The 12,251-nt window shown below is 34.7% G+C and overlaps 1 protein-coding gene across 1 annotated transcript; it reads left to right on the forward strand.

Moving 5' to 3' along the window:
- LOC18783123 (transcription factor DICHOTOMA) lies at positions 8,714-10,300 on the forward strand. Its single transcript, XM_007216619.2, has 3 exons — positions 8,714-8,738; positions 8,858-10,092; positions 10,184-10,300. Exons 2-3 carry the CDS (start codon positions 9,057-9,059, stop codon positions 10,189-10,191), a joined length of 1,044 nt encoding a protein of 347 aa, XP_007216681.2. The 5' UTR covers positions 8,714-8,738; positions 8,858-9,056; the 3' UTR covers positions 10,192-10,300.

A 12,251-nucleotide genomic window follows, 5' to 3' on the forward strand; every position in this document is an offset into this window, starting at 1 on the left:
ATATATAATATATATTGTGATTGTTTCCGGGGCCCAATGTGTTTAGAGCCTTTTTGGGGTGCAGGCCCGCAGAGCATGCCTGCCAGCCAGCCTGCCTCATCAATCCTCTTTCTGTTTGGAAATGAACCAGCAAAAAGGTCCAGCCATTGAGGCTTTACAAACTAGACCAGTAATATACAAAATATACCCAACTCTCTCTCTCCGGCAAACCTGTGTCCTCCCAGTAGTCTATACCTGCACATATTCCCTAATTAATAAGGAAGGATCACATATCAGTTTGTGGAAAATTGAGGAAATTAAGCCAATGCCTGCACAAAAACACATGATAAGAACCATTCAAGCTGATGAGATCAATTTGGCTGACACAAGTTATGAAATTAAGAATTTTTCATCTGCATTTAAGCCATTCAGATATGCAAAATGTGTGACATAATGTGATGCGATAATGTATCGCATATATAACATGTACCGATTGTGTTTATCAGATCGGCTTACAAGAAAAGGAAATCATGAACTGTGATCTAACTAAGACATGCTGAACCTCATATTTGAGCTATGTCCAATGTACATCAAAAGCTTTTCAGACATGCATTTTTCTCTGTCATCAAAGTTAAGCTTGGCTTAGCACTTCCAACTGCATCCTCTCTTCATATATCTGTTTCATTTTCAAAAATGCAGCAATTAGGGTTTTTCTGTCCCCAGTTGACAAGGTATAGATGTAAATTTCTCTATATATATAAGCTTGTAAGGAAAAACTGGAGACTTAGTCAAATTTTTACCATTAGAAATTAATGAAGCTATTATTAAAAATGAAATCAATATATAATTCTTGTTCTCATTTCATAACCAAAGCATCTCACTTCTCATATTAATCACATATAATTAGTACCATATGCCCCAAATAACATTTATTTTCTCCTAATTTTCAAAGAAACCAACCAAATGTAAATTCGACACAAGCACATTCAACACATTTGTACCAATCTTTTGATCCCCTTATGGTACAGATATGAATGTAAAGTGTTGAAAGGGATATAAATTAGGGAGATTCTCAAATAAGTACTTAAGTTAAAGATTGGTTACATATTTTTAATTTCGGTTATTGAATTGCATTTATTAGATGTGTTGGTAGATTTAATTCAATAACCGAGATTAGAAATATATAACTAATCCTTAACATAAAATACTTATTGGAGAATTTTCCTATAAATCAAAACCTATAGTATGTTTCCAGAATTAGAAGAAATTGTTAGATTATAGGGGAGGGGCAAATAATTTTGATTAAATGCTGGATCATGTGAGAAAATACCTCCAATAAGAGCAACTCCAACGGAAGGGGCGCCCGGGCAAGAGGCCCTCTAGGCCCCTAATCCAGTTTCCAGCTGTCAAGGCTTGTCAGGGCAAGCACTGGGCTCTACTAGCCCGGACAAGGCCCAAGACAAGACTTGCTTGGACTACTGCCTGAGCAAGATGACTTAATGCTAACTTCAACAACCAATTTAAATAATAAACAAAAAATATAAAAAAATATAGATTTTTCAGATTTTTTTTATATAAATACGTAGCCATATTCTTTACTTCTCACACCAAAACTTTATACAAATTTATTTCTTCATATCTCATGTGAATAGTGGTTGTCATTGAGTTGCCATGGCAATGGGTAGAAAATCAACAAAAAAATTAATAGGGTAAATACTATTCATGTAAATAATAACAATCATTGTCTTTCTTTATCTTTTACACTAACAAATGAGTAAAAATACTCTAAGACAACCAATAATCCATCAGAGACAACATTTTGTTCCTCCTAAAAAGTCATAGGCTGCCAAGTACTTTCCCTAAAGCAACTAATGCCATGTCTGGTATTTTTAGCACCAATCACATCCAAATCGGCCTACAAAGATATTGGATTTCTTTCTTGTACATGATAACTACTGACAGCAAATATGAGGCTCTATCCTGTATAGTCCACCTACCAAATATGATTACTTACTTCAATAGCTCTGAAAGAGAATATCTCAAATTTTCATTTTTAGGTATTCCATCACATCTCCTTATCAAATAATAACGACTAACTTCAGCATCACAATCAAAGCCTCAAAAGCTACAAAAAAAAAAGCTTACATGTGTTATGAAAGAAGATATACATAATTCATATAAAGAAAAACAAACTAAACACCCAAAAACAACAATTTTATGGGAAGCATGATTAGTAACTATATATAAACATAAGTCAAAATTTACCCTTATATACAATCACAAAGTAAATCTAAAACGGGTACGTATAATCAGTCATTCTCTCATACGGATGTCCGCACGATAACAATATACGGATGTCATTGTAAACATGAAGGGATAGTAAAAAATATATGACGTCCACATGATAATAACTTACGGACGTCCATATAAAAGAAAATATGTATATTTAATATGTCAACAACTCTACATATACTATAGACGGGTATTAAAACCAATAGTCCCGATCTCTTGAACTACAAGGGTCCAAGAAATTTGTGGTTACTCACCGTTGGATGTAAATTCAACGGTTCACTCACTTTTGCACTCCTTTTAAGAAACTTTTTTGAACCGTTGGATGTTACATCCAACGGTGGGTGACTACAGTCTCTTGGATCCCTGTGGTCCAAGAGATCAGAGCTGTTAAAACCAAAGTGGGAGGAGAGGCACACAAGATCTAATATATATTGTGATGCAAAACTATACATTCTCACATGTGAGATTTATTCTGTCAGCACATACAACAAGAGGAACCAACTTATTAACTAAGAGGCAGCACTCTATTATTACCAAGGGAATGCAACTGAATCAGCAACATTTCATGAAAGCCTTATCTTGAGCTATCCAAGTTTCATGGCTTAGAAGATTAATCTTGTGTTAAAAACTCATGAGTAGAACTTACCCCTAAAAACCGACTTTGCCGATTTTTTCACAAAATGTTTTTCATCTCTTGCCTTAAACGGCTAGTTAAAGACTAGAATTTGTCAGAATTGGTCTACCGTTATAACAATTAACCTGAGTAAAGCTTGAGGTATTTATTCACATGATGTTGTATATGAGAAAGCTAATTAAGCACTGTATCATTGTTTCACACTCAACACACCAAAGGAGCCACAAACTATGCAGCAAAGGTCCAACTCAACAATCTTCGATCTTCTTTGGGGTTTCTCAATCAATTTATTCATAAGAATTTATAAGGGATATATACCTACAATTCATAAGACCATCTCCATCTACATACATCTTTCATAATTAAGTTCACACTAGTTACATACATCTCTCTACATGTATACTGAAAATAATCTAGACAGCATAAAGGTTATTCATGTGCCAAAAGAATCAAAGATCCCACAGCTTGTGTATACACACAATCTTGACAATTTTAAGAAAAAAGGGGGGCCTGACAAGATTCAATGTTATAGAAGAACCCAGAAACTCTTTTCCTGGAAAATTGCTTTCCATTCAAACTAACATAACCAAAATATTATTTCGATTGCAGGAAAAGAAAAACAAATTAATCTGCAAATGAACAACAACTTACCTGAGATCAGAGATTTCTTCACAAAAGTTTCCTATGAGCTTATATGCAGGCAGATCTATCAGTGATGATACTGATTAGCTTCAGTTCGTATTCCTCTTTATCTTAAATATTTACGTACTCACTCTTCGTCATACATAAACCTCGTTCTGTGTGTGTTTGAGAGAGAGAGAGAGAGAGAGAGTTTAGGTTACTGCTTGCTGTTCTTTTCCCTTTAAAGGTTATGAAACAATTTAGTATCTATAAAAACTATTTTAGGCAGCTTCTTTTTATTTTTCTAAAAAAGAAAATTTATTAAAAAGTTCCAATATATCCAATTTTGAGGTTGGTTAGAGCGGATGTGCTACTCACTCTGCACCCAAGTACGAATCACTCTCCTTATAATTTAGATTAGTTAAAGTATATTATCGCATGCATATATATAAATTAAAAAAAATTAAAAAAAACCTTCTATTAAAAAAGAAAATAGAAAAAAGAAAATATTTTTGGGAAAAGCAGAAGAATAAAATCCTCCCTCTTTTGTTTTTTTGGTCAAAATAAATTATTATGAAATCATTTAACAACTGGTTAAATATAACCTAAAAAAACCCATCTACTTTCACCACTTACTATTATTTATTTTAAAGTATTGACTAACTGGCTAACTAGCTATAGCTATGGTAGATTTATTGATTTGATTTTCATCTAGGTAATACAATATTCTAGCCACGGTACATATTACATATAGATATATAGATATGAAGTAGAAGCTTGTACGCAATATATATATATATATATATATATATATATATTAATTTCAAAGTGTATCTGATGACAGATGTCACAAGACTGATAACTCACATAATGTGTTACAAAGATCATAACCGTAGGTGAAAGGTGCCCTGTGAGTTATAACCCCTTTGTTTTGTTGGCGAACAGGTTTCCTATTTCTTTCTTTTCCTTTTTTTTTCCTTTTGCTTTTTGAGTTATAATTAATCTTTTAATTGCTAAAAAAAATTCAAAAATATTCTATAAAATCTCAAACATCTAAATTGTTATTTCTCTACCCATTACCCTAGTCATGAACACTAGAGGCAATCCCTCTACATGCACTCAAAACTCCTGCTTTGTCAAAGGTATCTTATTGGGATAAATATTTTCAAATTATCATATATGTCAACAAATTTTAATTTGAAGAGTTTAATTTGCTACTACTATTAGGAAGAAGAGGGGGAAAACTCACACACACGGGTACTATGCATGGGCGGATTTATGCCTAGGCTAGGGTGGGCTCCAACCTAGGGGAAGATTTTTAAATATTAAATATATAATTTAAATTTTATAAGTTTATTCATACTCCCACTGCACCAAATAAATATAATAAACTAATAATAGTCCAATTTAAGTAAAGTAAATAATAGCTCAGTTCTCTATTTAAAATAAGCCCACTCTTGAAGCATATAGGAAATAATAAACATTAATACAAACCTATATAAATTTGATTAGAAGTAGAACTCATGCTTAGGCTCAACAAACTTGAGATATTCTAATGGTACTGATATTGGGCTATACCCACAGAGAGCAACATCAAAAGATTTCTTCTAGCCACCCAAAATGCCATATTTGAACCTTGAGAGCCCTAAAGGAAATAGCTTTCCTCCTCTAAAAAATTGTACCAACCTATCTTCGGTGGGTTCTTCAATCTTGGTAAATTTTTCTCTTTATTTTTATTTTTATTATATATATATATATATTTTTTTTTTCAATTTTCAATTTTAATTGTTGTTGTTAAGTTTTTATGATTTAGGATTTGGGTGAAGTTATTTGGAGATTATTGATATATGTTTTATTTTTGCAACTTGAATTATTAATTGGCATATACGATTTTTTGTGTCGAGTATTTCTTGTTAGGATATCATGTCACATGATGATAATAGACCGGCAAAAGAGAGGAAAAACTATTTATTCATTCTAAAAAATAGTGGTACCGATAACAAGGATACACATTTTGCATCTAATGTTGATATTTCAATTCTTGAGGATCTTTTTGAACTCAGATCTCAAGTAGTTGAATCTAAAGAGTTTGATATTGCTTCTTTAGAACAGGATCCTGGGAAACGCATTCCAATTTGTGAACACTCAATCAATCAACGTGATGAGATTCGAAGGGCAAGCTCTTAAATTTTTTTGAGGTTGGACAATGTGTTTGATTTTATATTTATTTATATTTTGTACTTCTTTGTGTTATAATTGCTTGTAATGTGACTTTGTTTGATTTATAAAAGTTTATTTATATTTTTGTTTCAAGAGAAAAAAGGCTTATAATATATCTCCTCTTTAAAAAAAATTATTTAGCCTACCTCTATAAAAATTCCTGAATCCGCCATTGGTACTAGTGGAACTTGAATCCAGAACTACTTGAGAGCACACCAAAAGCATGAGCCAATCTAACTAACACTCTATTAATATGTAATGTTGATTAATTCATTATGGATACTATATATGTAGAGGCTTCTCTTCTAATTGCGTGTAGATTATAATATTGATTCTTAGAGTACAATTATCATTAGACATTCATATTAAACAAGAATAGTTCTCATTCTAGGTAAACATATAAATTTTTTTTTTTTATAAAAAGGTGATAGCATTTTATTAGATCAATAAGGAAAAAGAGTACAAAAGACACATATTGTAAAAGGAGCCATCCCAATAGCAATATGACAGACATGGGTAAAAACTTCCTAGTGACTTGTATAGCCGAAAAGCTGAAACAGTATGAAGAGAATCACTCTCAAAAATAACTTTTCTATAACCCCCTTCTACCGATATAGTTTCCCCAAATTTAGTCCAATGATATCAAGGACAAAACTGATTGCTAACCAACATGACTCTCATAAAGAGAATAAGAACAACCAGCAAACTCAACCAAGTTTTTGGATTTTATTGACCAAAAAAGACCAAGATTCTAAAATAACTTCGATAATCTTCATCCAGGACATGACATAGAGAGCGCCACCTAATTGCTCCAACGTGCCAATCAACAATCATGACTAAGCAACAACATCTCAATAGAGCATAGATCTACCAAAGGAAGACCATATCGTCATAAATTAACTAGAAGTCAGAGAAACCCCCGGACCGAAGTGCTTTCTCTCTTAGTCGGCTAGGATTTTTCGATAAACATATAGAATTTTGATATACAATATGTATCAGACTAACAAACAAAAAAACTTATGAATAAAAGTCGTACACAATACGGAAACCCATGTATATATAATTGGTGCTCAATGAGTTTGGATGGAAAGGGAATAAGTTGCCTAAGTGGGGTTTGGACAGTTCTCCCTGTCTTGAAAGGGAAGTTGAGCATGTGGAGTGCAATTAAGCAGCAAACATCCGTGTGGGTGGTCATGGCAGATATATACCAACTAATAAATTGGCCTTTGTTAGAGGTTAATAATAATTACAAATACCTTAGTGTCTAATTCCTAATTATATCAGAAAGGGACATGCAAGAAAGAGGAGCATGGACCATTGTCTATATGAACATTTGTAGTGGAATTGAAAAGGAAATGACCACCACATTATTATTTGACAGGAACTAGGTACTCTTGCAGGCCAAAGCCAATGCATTAAATTGAAAGCAAGCTAGCCTTTTATTAATGGATTTTGTACATGGCACACTAGCTACCTCTCAACCATTCGCACCCATCGTGAGCACATATCCTTATCTTCTTGGTACGAATATATCTAATCACATTGTCCTTGAAACAACATTAAAAAACCAAACCCCTTGAGGGCTCAAATCAAGGTTTTCATGTCTTTTGGCCACCATGCCTAGTCGTCATGCCCCTATCGTCTTCCTACAGCTAGCTGTGAATGGCTGTGAACGGCTGTGGCGCCTGGGTGCAGGGTGTACAGTAGAGAGAGAGAGAGAGAGAGAGAGAGAGAGAGAGAGAGAGCAAAATGTTGTACCAATAACAAAGTAGGCCTCAAAAAAAAAAAAATTATCTCACTTCAAGTAAGGAGGGATGATTTGAAGTGGGATTTTTGCAACTTTGAAAAGAAAAGTATCATTACATTAAAAATTAGCGTTACAGATTTAAAATTAGTATGAATTCACGCTAATACTTGCTTAAATTCATAACAATTTGCTATATATGTTGTACTAATACAATACAAAAAAACACTCGACACGACACGAACTATTGTTTTCCATTGATCCTCGCCTCCTCCCTATAATCACTCTTCTAGACTTTCTTATGTGAAAGCAATACAAATATCTAATTTCACTAAAGCTGGTCAAAGACAAAAGCATGTGCAGAAAAGCTATCATATATCCATACATTTTCAATTTGCACATGCACAGCTTACAGCCACCACAAACAATTCAACTCACGGCCTTTGGAAAACCTAAAGACTCATTTTTTTCCTTTCGAAGCCAAAAAGGATATGATCCCTTGCATACGCCTAAACTTTTTTGTTGATAATTGATCATAACGAAATAGGGCCCCCTACAATTCGAATTAGACGCACGTACATGGTGGAGGAGCCAGGAGGTGCATGTAAGTGTAACCACCAGCAGCTTGCCCAAAAAAGAAAAGAAAAAAGTAGCGTAGCTTACCCAGCTACTGTTAATTACCTGATCACTTTTCAAATTCCATAGGAGCAGGTGATGATGCCTAGCCTAGCCCTAGTTAGCCCTAGATAACCCTAGTTAATTATTTTGTATTCTCTTTGTTTTTTTCTGAAGATTAATTAATTATAAGTTATAACGGGTCTAAAAGTTGAAGGGGTTGTCAAATTGCCCATCAGTCCCTGGTTTTGTTATGGTGTATGTCCCAAACTCAGTGGTACAAACCCACACATCGTGCGCTTTCCATGTCCAGTTATCCATTAGCCCCCCACTCTTAATATCTCTCTGCACACTTCAAGACTTTGCCCTGGGGATAACCATTCTACCCAAGAAATAGTTGACTGGAAAAAAACAAAGAGAAAAGAACCAAAAACTCATCCATCACCTGTCTCCAACACACTTGTATTATTGCTTTTGGGCTTTTATCAATTCATCATCATCTCTCGGTCTCACTCACTCATAATATTTCATCCCCTTCTTTTTCCGAGCACGCAGGGATGCATATATATGAAGTTGCACAGAGAGAGAGAGAGAGAGAGAGGGAGAGAGAGATCAGTGGCTCTGTCTGAAAAGGTAAAGTTTTGAGCAAGATATAAATGGGTATGAAGAATCTCTCTTAACAAAGATATATATTGTACAAGAAGGAGCTGTCAATTGATTTTCAAACCAAAAATCATGTTTTCATCTTGCAGCAGCAATATTAATAGTACTTCTGTAAGTCCTTTTCAACCTTACTTTCCCTTGTCTTCTTCAAATTACCACCCTCCTCCTCCTCCTCCACCTTCTTTTCCTTGTGTGAACCAAGAGGCTTGTAGTGGAGACATTTTCCTTCACCACAATATTCAAGGGTACCCCATCTCTGGTCAATTTCCACTTCATAACAATGCCTTAATGGCACCTCCTCTTCCTCAAAGCTTGACCCATTTGGGAGTTTCATCAAACACTGTACCTCCTAGCATAAACGCTGATGATCATCATCCCTACCATAATTACTATGGTGCCATTAACAATGATAATATTTTTCCTCATTTCCTTCATTCTTCTAGAGAAGATATAGTAGCGCCGCCGATGAAGAAAGATCGGCACAGCAAGATCTTCACTGCTCAGGGCTTGAGGGACCGGAGGGTTAGACTGTCCATCAATGTTGCCCGTCAATTCTTTGACCTCCAAGACCTGCTAGGGTTTGACAAGGCAAGTAAAACCCTAGAATGGCTTCTCACCAAGTCAAGAAGGGCCATCAAACAGCTTGGGACTCGGAACAAACACTTGACCTGCAGTACTAGTACTGGGCGTTCCAAGAGTTTGACTTCGAGTTCAGGGTGTGATGACGATGACGCCGATTCAGACACAAACGAGGTGGAAAACGTAGCAAGCAGAGAAAAAGAGGTGATGTTGATGATGAAGAAAAAGATGAAAGAATCTGAATCTGAATCTGCTAATGTTTATGGCACGAAAGACTCGAGGGCAAAGGCAAGAGCAAGGGCAAGGGAAAGGACAAGAGAGAAATTAATGTGCACTACTGGGAGCAGGCCTCAGATGTTGAACCAATTGAAGTTATTCAATGAGCTTGATCACCATCAATCTAACAATAATTGTAAAACAATGTCATCATCTTCAGCAAAGGCCAATATTGGAGATCATCCTGAGAATCAAGAACTGGGCTCCCTCCTAGCTAATCAATTAGCTCATCATCATGAGGACGATCCATCTGTTCATGTCATCAAAAGAAACAAGTTGAAGCAGTATTCATCAGTTTATTCCAATTATAATCAGCAAAAGTATCTCAATGTGGTGTCAGCAGAAAATACAGATCAGAGTTCCAACAGCCACATCCAATTTCCCAATGCATTTCAAAATTGGGACACCAATGGCGCCTTCCCATGCCCTAACATTCATTGTGCCATTACCAGCATCAATCTTTCTACCGGTATATATCTTTATATTGTCCAAAAATATAAACCCTTTTACTCTTTTTGTTCCTGATTTTAGATTTAATAATCATGATCTCAAATCTGTAGGAAATTAAATCTATGGCAAAATTTGGGGGGCAATTTGTTGCGAATTTATCATCGATTACGTCGATTTATCGTCCAGATTCTTAACACTGGAGTGTAAGCTATATTTCTGTTCATGTATTTCTTTGTATGCTCATTATCTATAGATCTATATTGAGCCACCTGATCCACTGTGTTTTACAGTTGGCCAGGAGTTACAAGAATGATCGAATTGAAGATGGTTTTCCTTAACAATGCATGAGTAGTACTACTAATGGATCAAAGTTATATATACCACTTCAATTATGCATTCACTTATCAAAACCACAAATGATGATCAGCATTTTTCACTTCTAATGGTAACATATTTTTCTGTTAAATTCATTGGCTTGGCTAACTTAGCCAGATACAACATAAATATACATATATAGGACACAATTTAAGCAGGGATATGTATATATGCTATATACAAAACACTCAGAACTCACTAGTAGGTCTGTCTTTCTGTCCACACACACACATCCATTGATCAAAGGCTTTCTTAATCAATTAAGAAGCTGAGAAATTCAAGTTCCTTCAAATTTCATTTTTGGATCAGGAAAGGACTAATGTCTTACCAGTTGTTTAAATTTGGAAAGGTTGCCGATTCAATTTCCTTCTTCCAAGCTTCGTTATGTTACAGTATTCCAAGTTCTAGGTAAGTGAAAGGTTGTCTCATATAACATTGTGACGCTGTGAGGAGTTTATTAGGAAGTCTAGATAGGATGAGTTTATTGGTATGTATGTACGTACCTTCTGGATTTATCATAAATGTGGCGAGATTCTGCGGTAAGTATTTTTTGTTAATGATTGATTACATACTTCTAATTTTAGCCGTTGAATTGCAGTCATTAAATGTGTTGATAGATTAAAAGTATGTAATCAATTCTTGACTTAAATACTTATTGGAGAATCTCCCCATAAATGTGATCAATCATATGACTTCTATCAATCGTTTCATATGTTGATCAAGATGCCTTAGACTGATATATGTCATACCATGGGGAGGAGATAAAACTAAGTGGGATAAGCCTGGAAATATGACTAAATATAAGCTTCTGCTAATGTGTGAACAAAAAGAGTCATCAAATATAATGGTAAACCGTATGAGTTTCACTGACACTCAGAAGTTGAGATTTGTAACAAGAAGAGTATTAACATGTGTTTTATTTCCATTTATGTCTGCATAGAGTGAATGAAATATTATTTTAGTCCAAAGGGCTTCTGTTTTCTAACATGCTTCTCATGCATTGAACAATACACACACACACACAAAAGTACAGATAAATTCTACTAGCAGTATCGCATCCCATAAGATTTATTTCTTTATATTAAAGTTGGATTTTTATATTGATCTACATACATATATATAGTTAATTTGTACGTACGTACTAGCTAGTCATCGACTTTGATTTCTATTGCTAGGGAAAATCAGTGGTCCGGTAGACAGAGATAATTTAAATCTTTTAATGCAACTGCCCTACCCTAGCTTTCCCCCTGGCCTCCTTCCCCAATTTACTCAACTTTTGTTCTACCTACCCCAAGAATTTTTAAGAAGTATGTCCTTATTTAATTTTTTTAGAGTCTACAGAGAGAGAGGGAGAGCAAGTAAAGAGGGTCGGTCTCGAGCAAATTTTTGTAATTCATTTGAAAGAAAATGGATTGACGAAGCACTTGGAATTTTGTTTCAAAGAGAAGATATGAAGAAAAAAAAAACGAAGGGCACTTCCAGAACAATAAAAGTTAGAACAGTCAATTCTGATTTCAAAGCCACATCAAACTTTGAAACTTTAACAGACATAGGAAATGTACATTAAATTGGAGTGAAATTACGTCACCTGCAGATTGAAGAAGACTTGCATGGTCATGATTATTACCTCTCAAGTAGTAAATGAGCTGTTGGGTCGAGACAACAGAAGATAAAGTTCAAATATTTTATCATTGTAATTAACAGGAAAAAAAAAAAAACAACAACCCCAACAACATGCAAGAACTGGATCATCAATTAAAACAATAACGGAGAGATCTAGATTTGGAGACTTTCCAGGCTCGG

This window comes from Prunus persica, chromosome G3 (genome assembly GCF_000346465.2).
Source record: "Prunus persica cultivar Lovell chromosome G3, Prunus_persica_NCBIv2, whole genome shotgun sequence".
Classification (NCBI taxonomy): Eukaryota; Viridiplantae; Streptophyta; class Magnoliopsida; order Rosales; family Rosaceae; genus Prunus; species Prunus persica.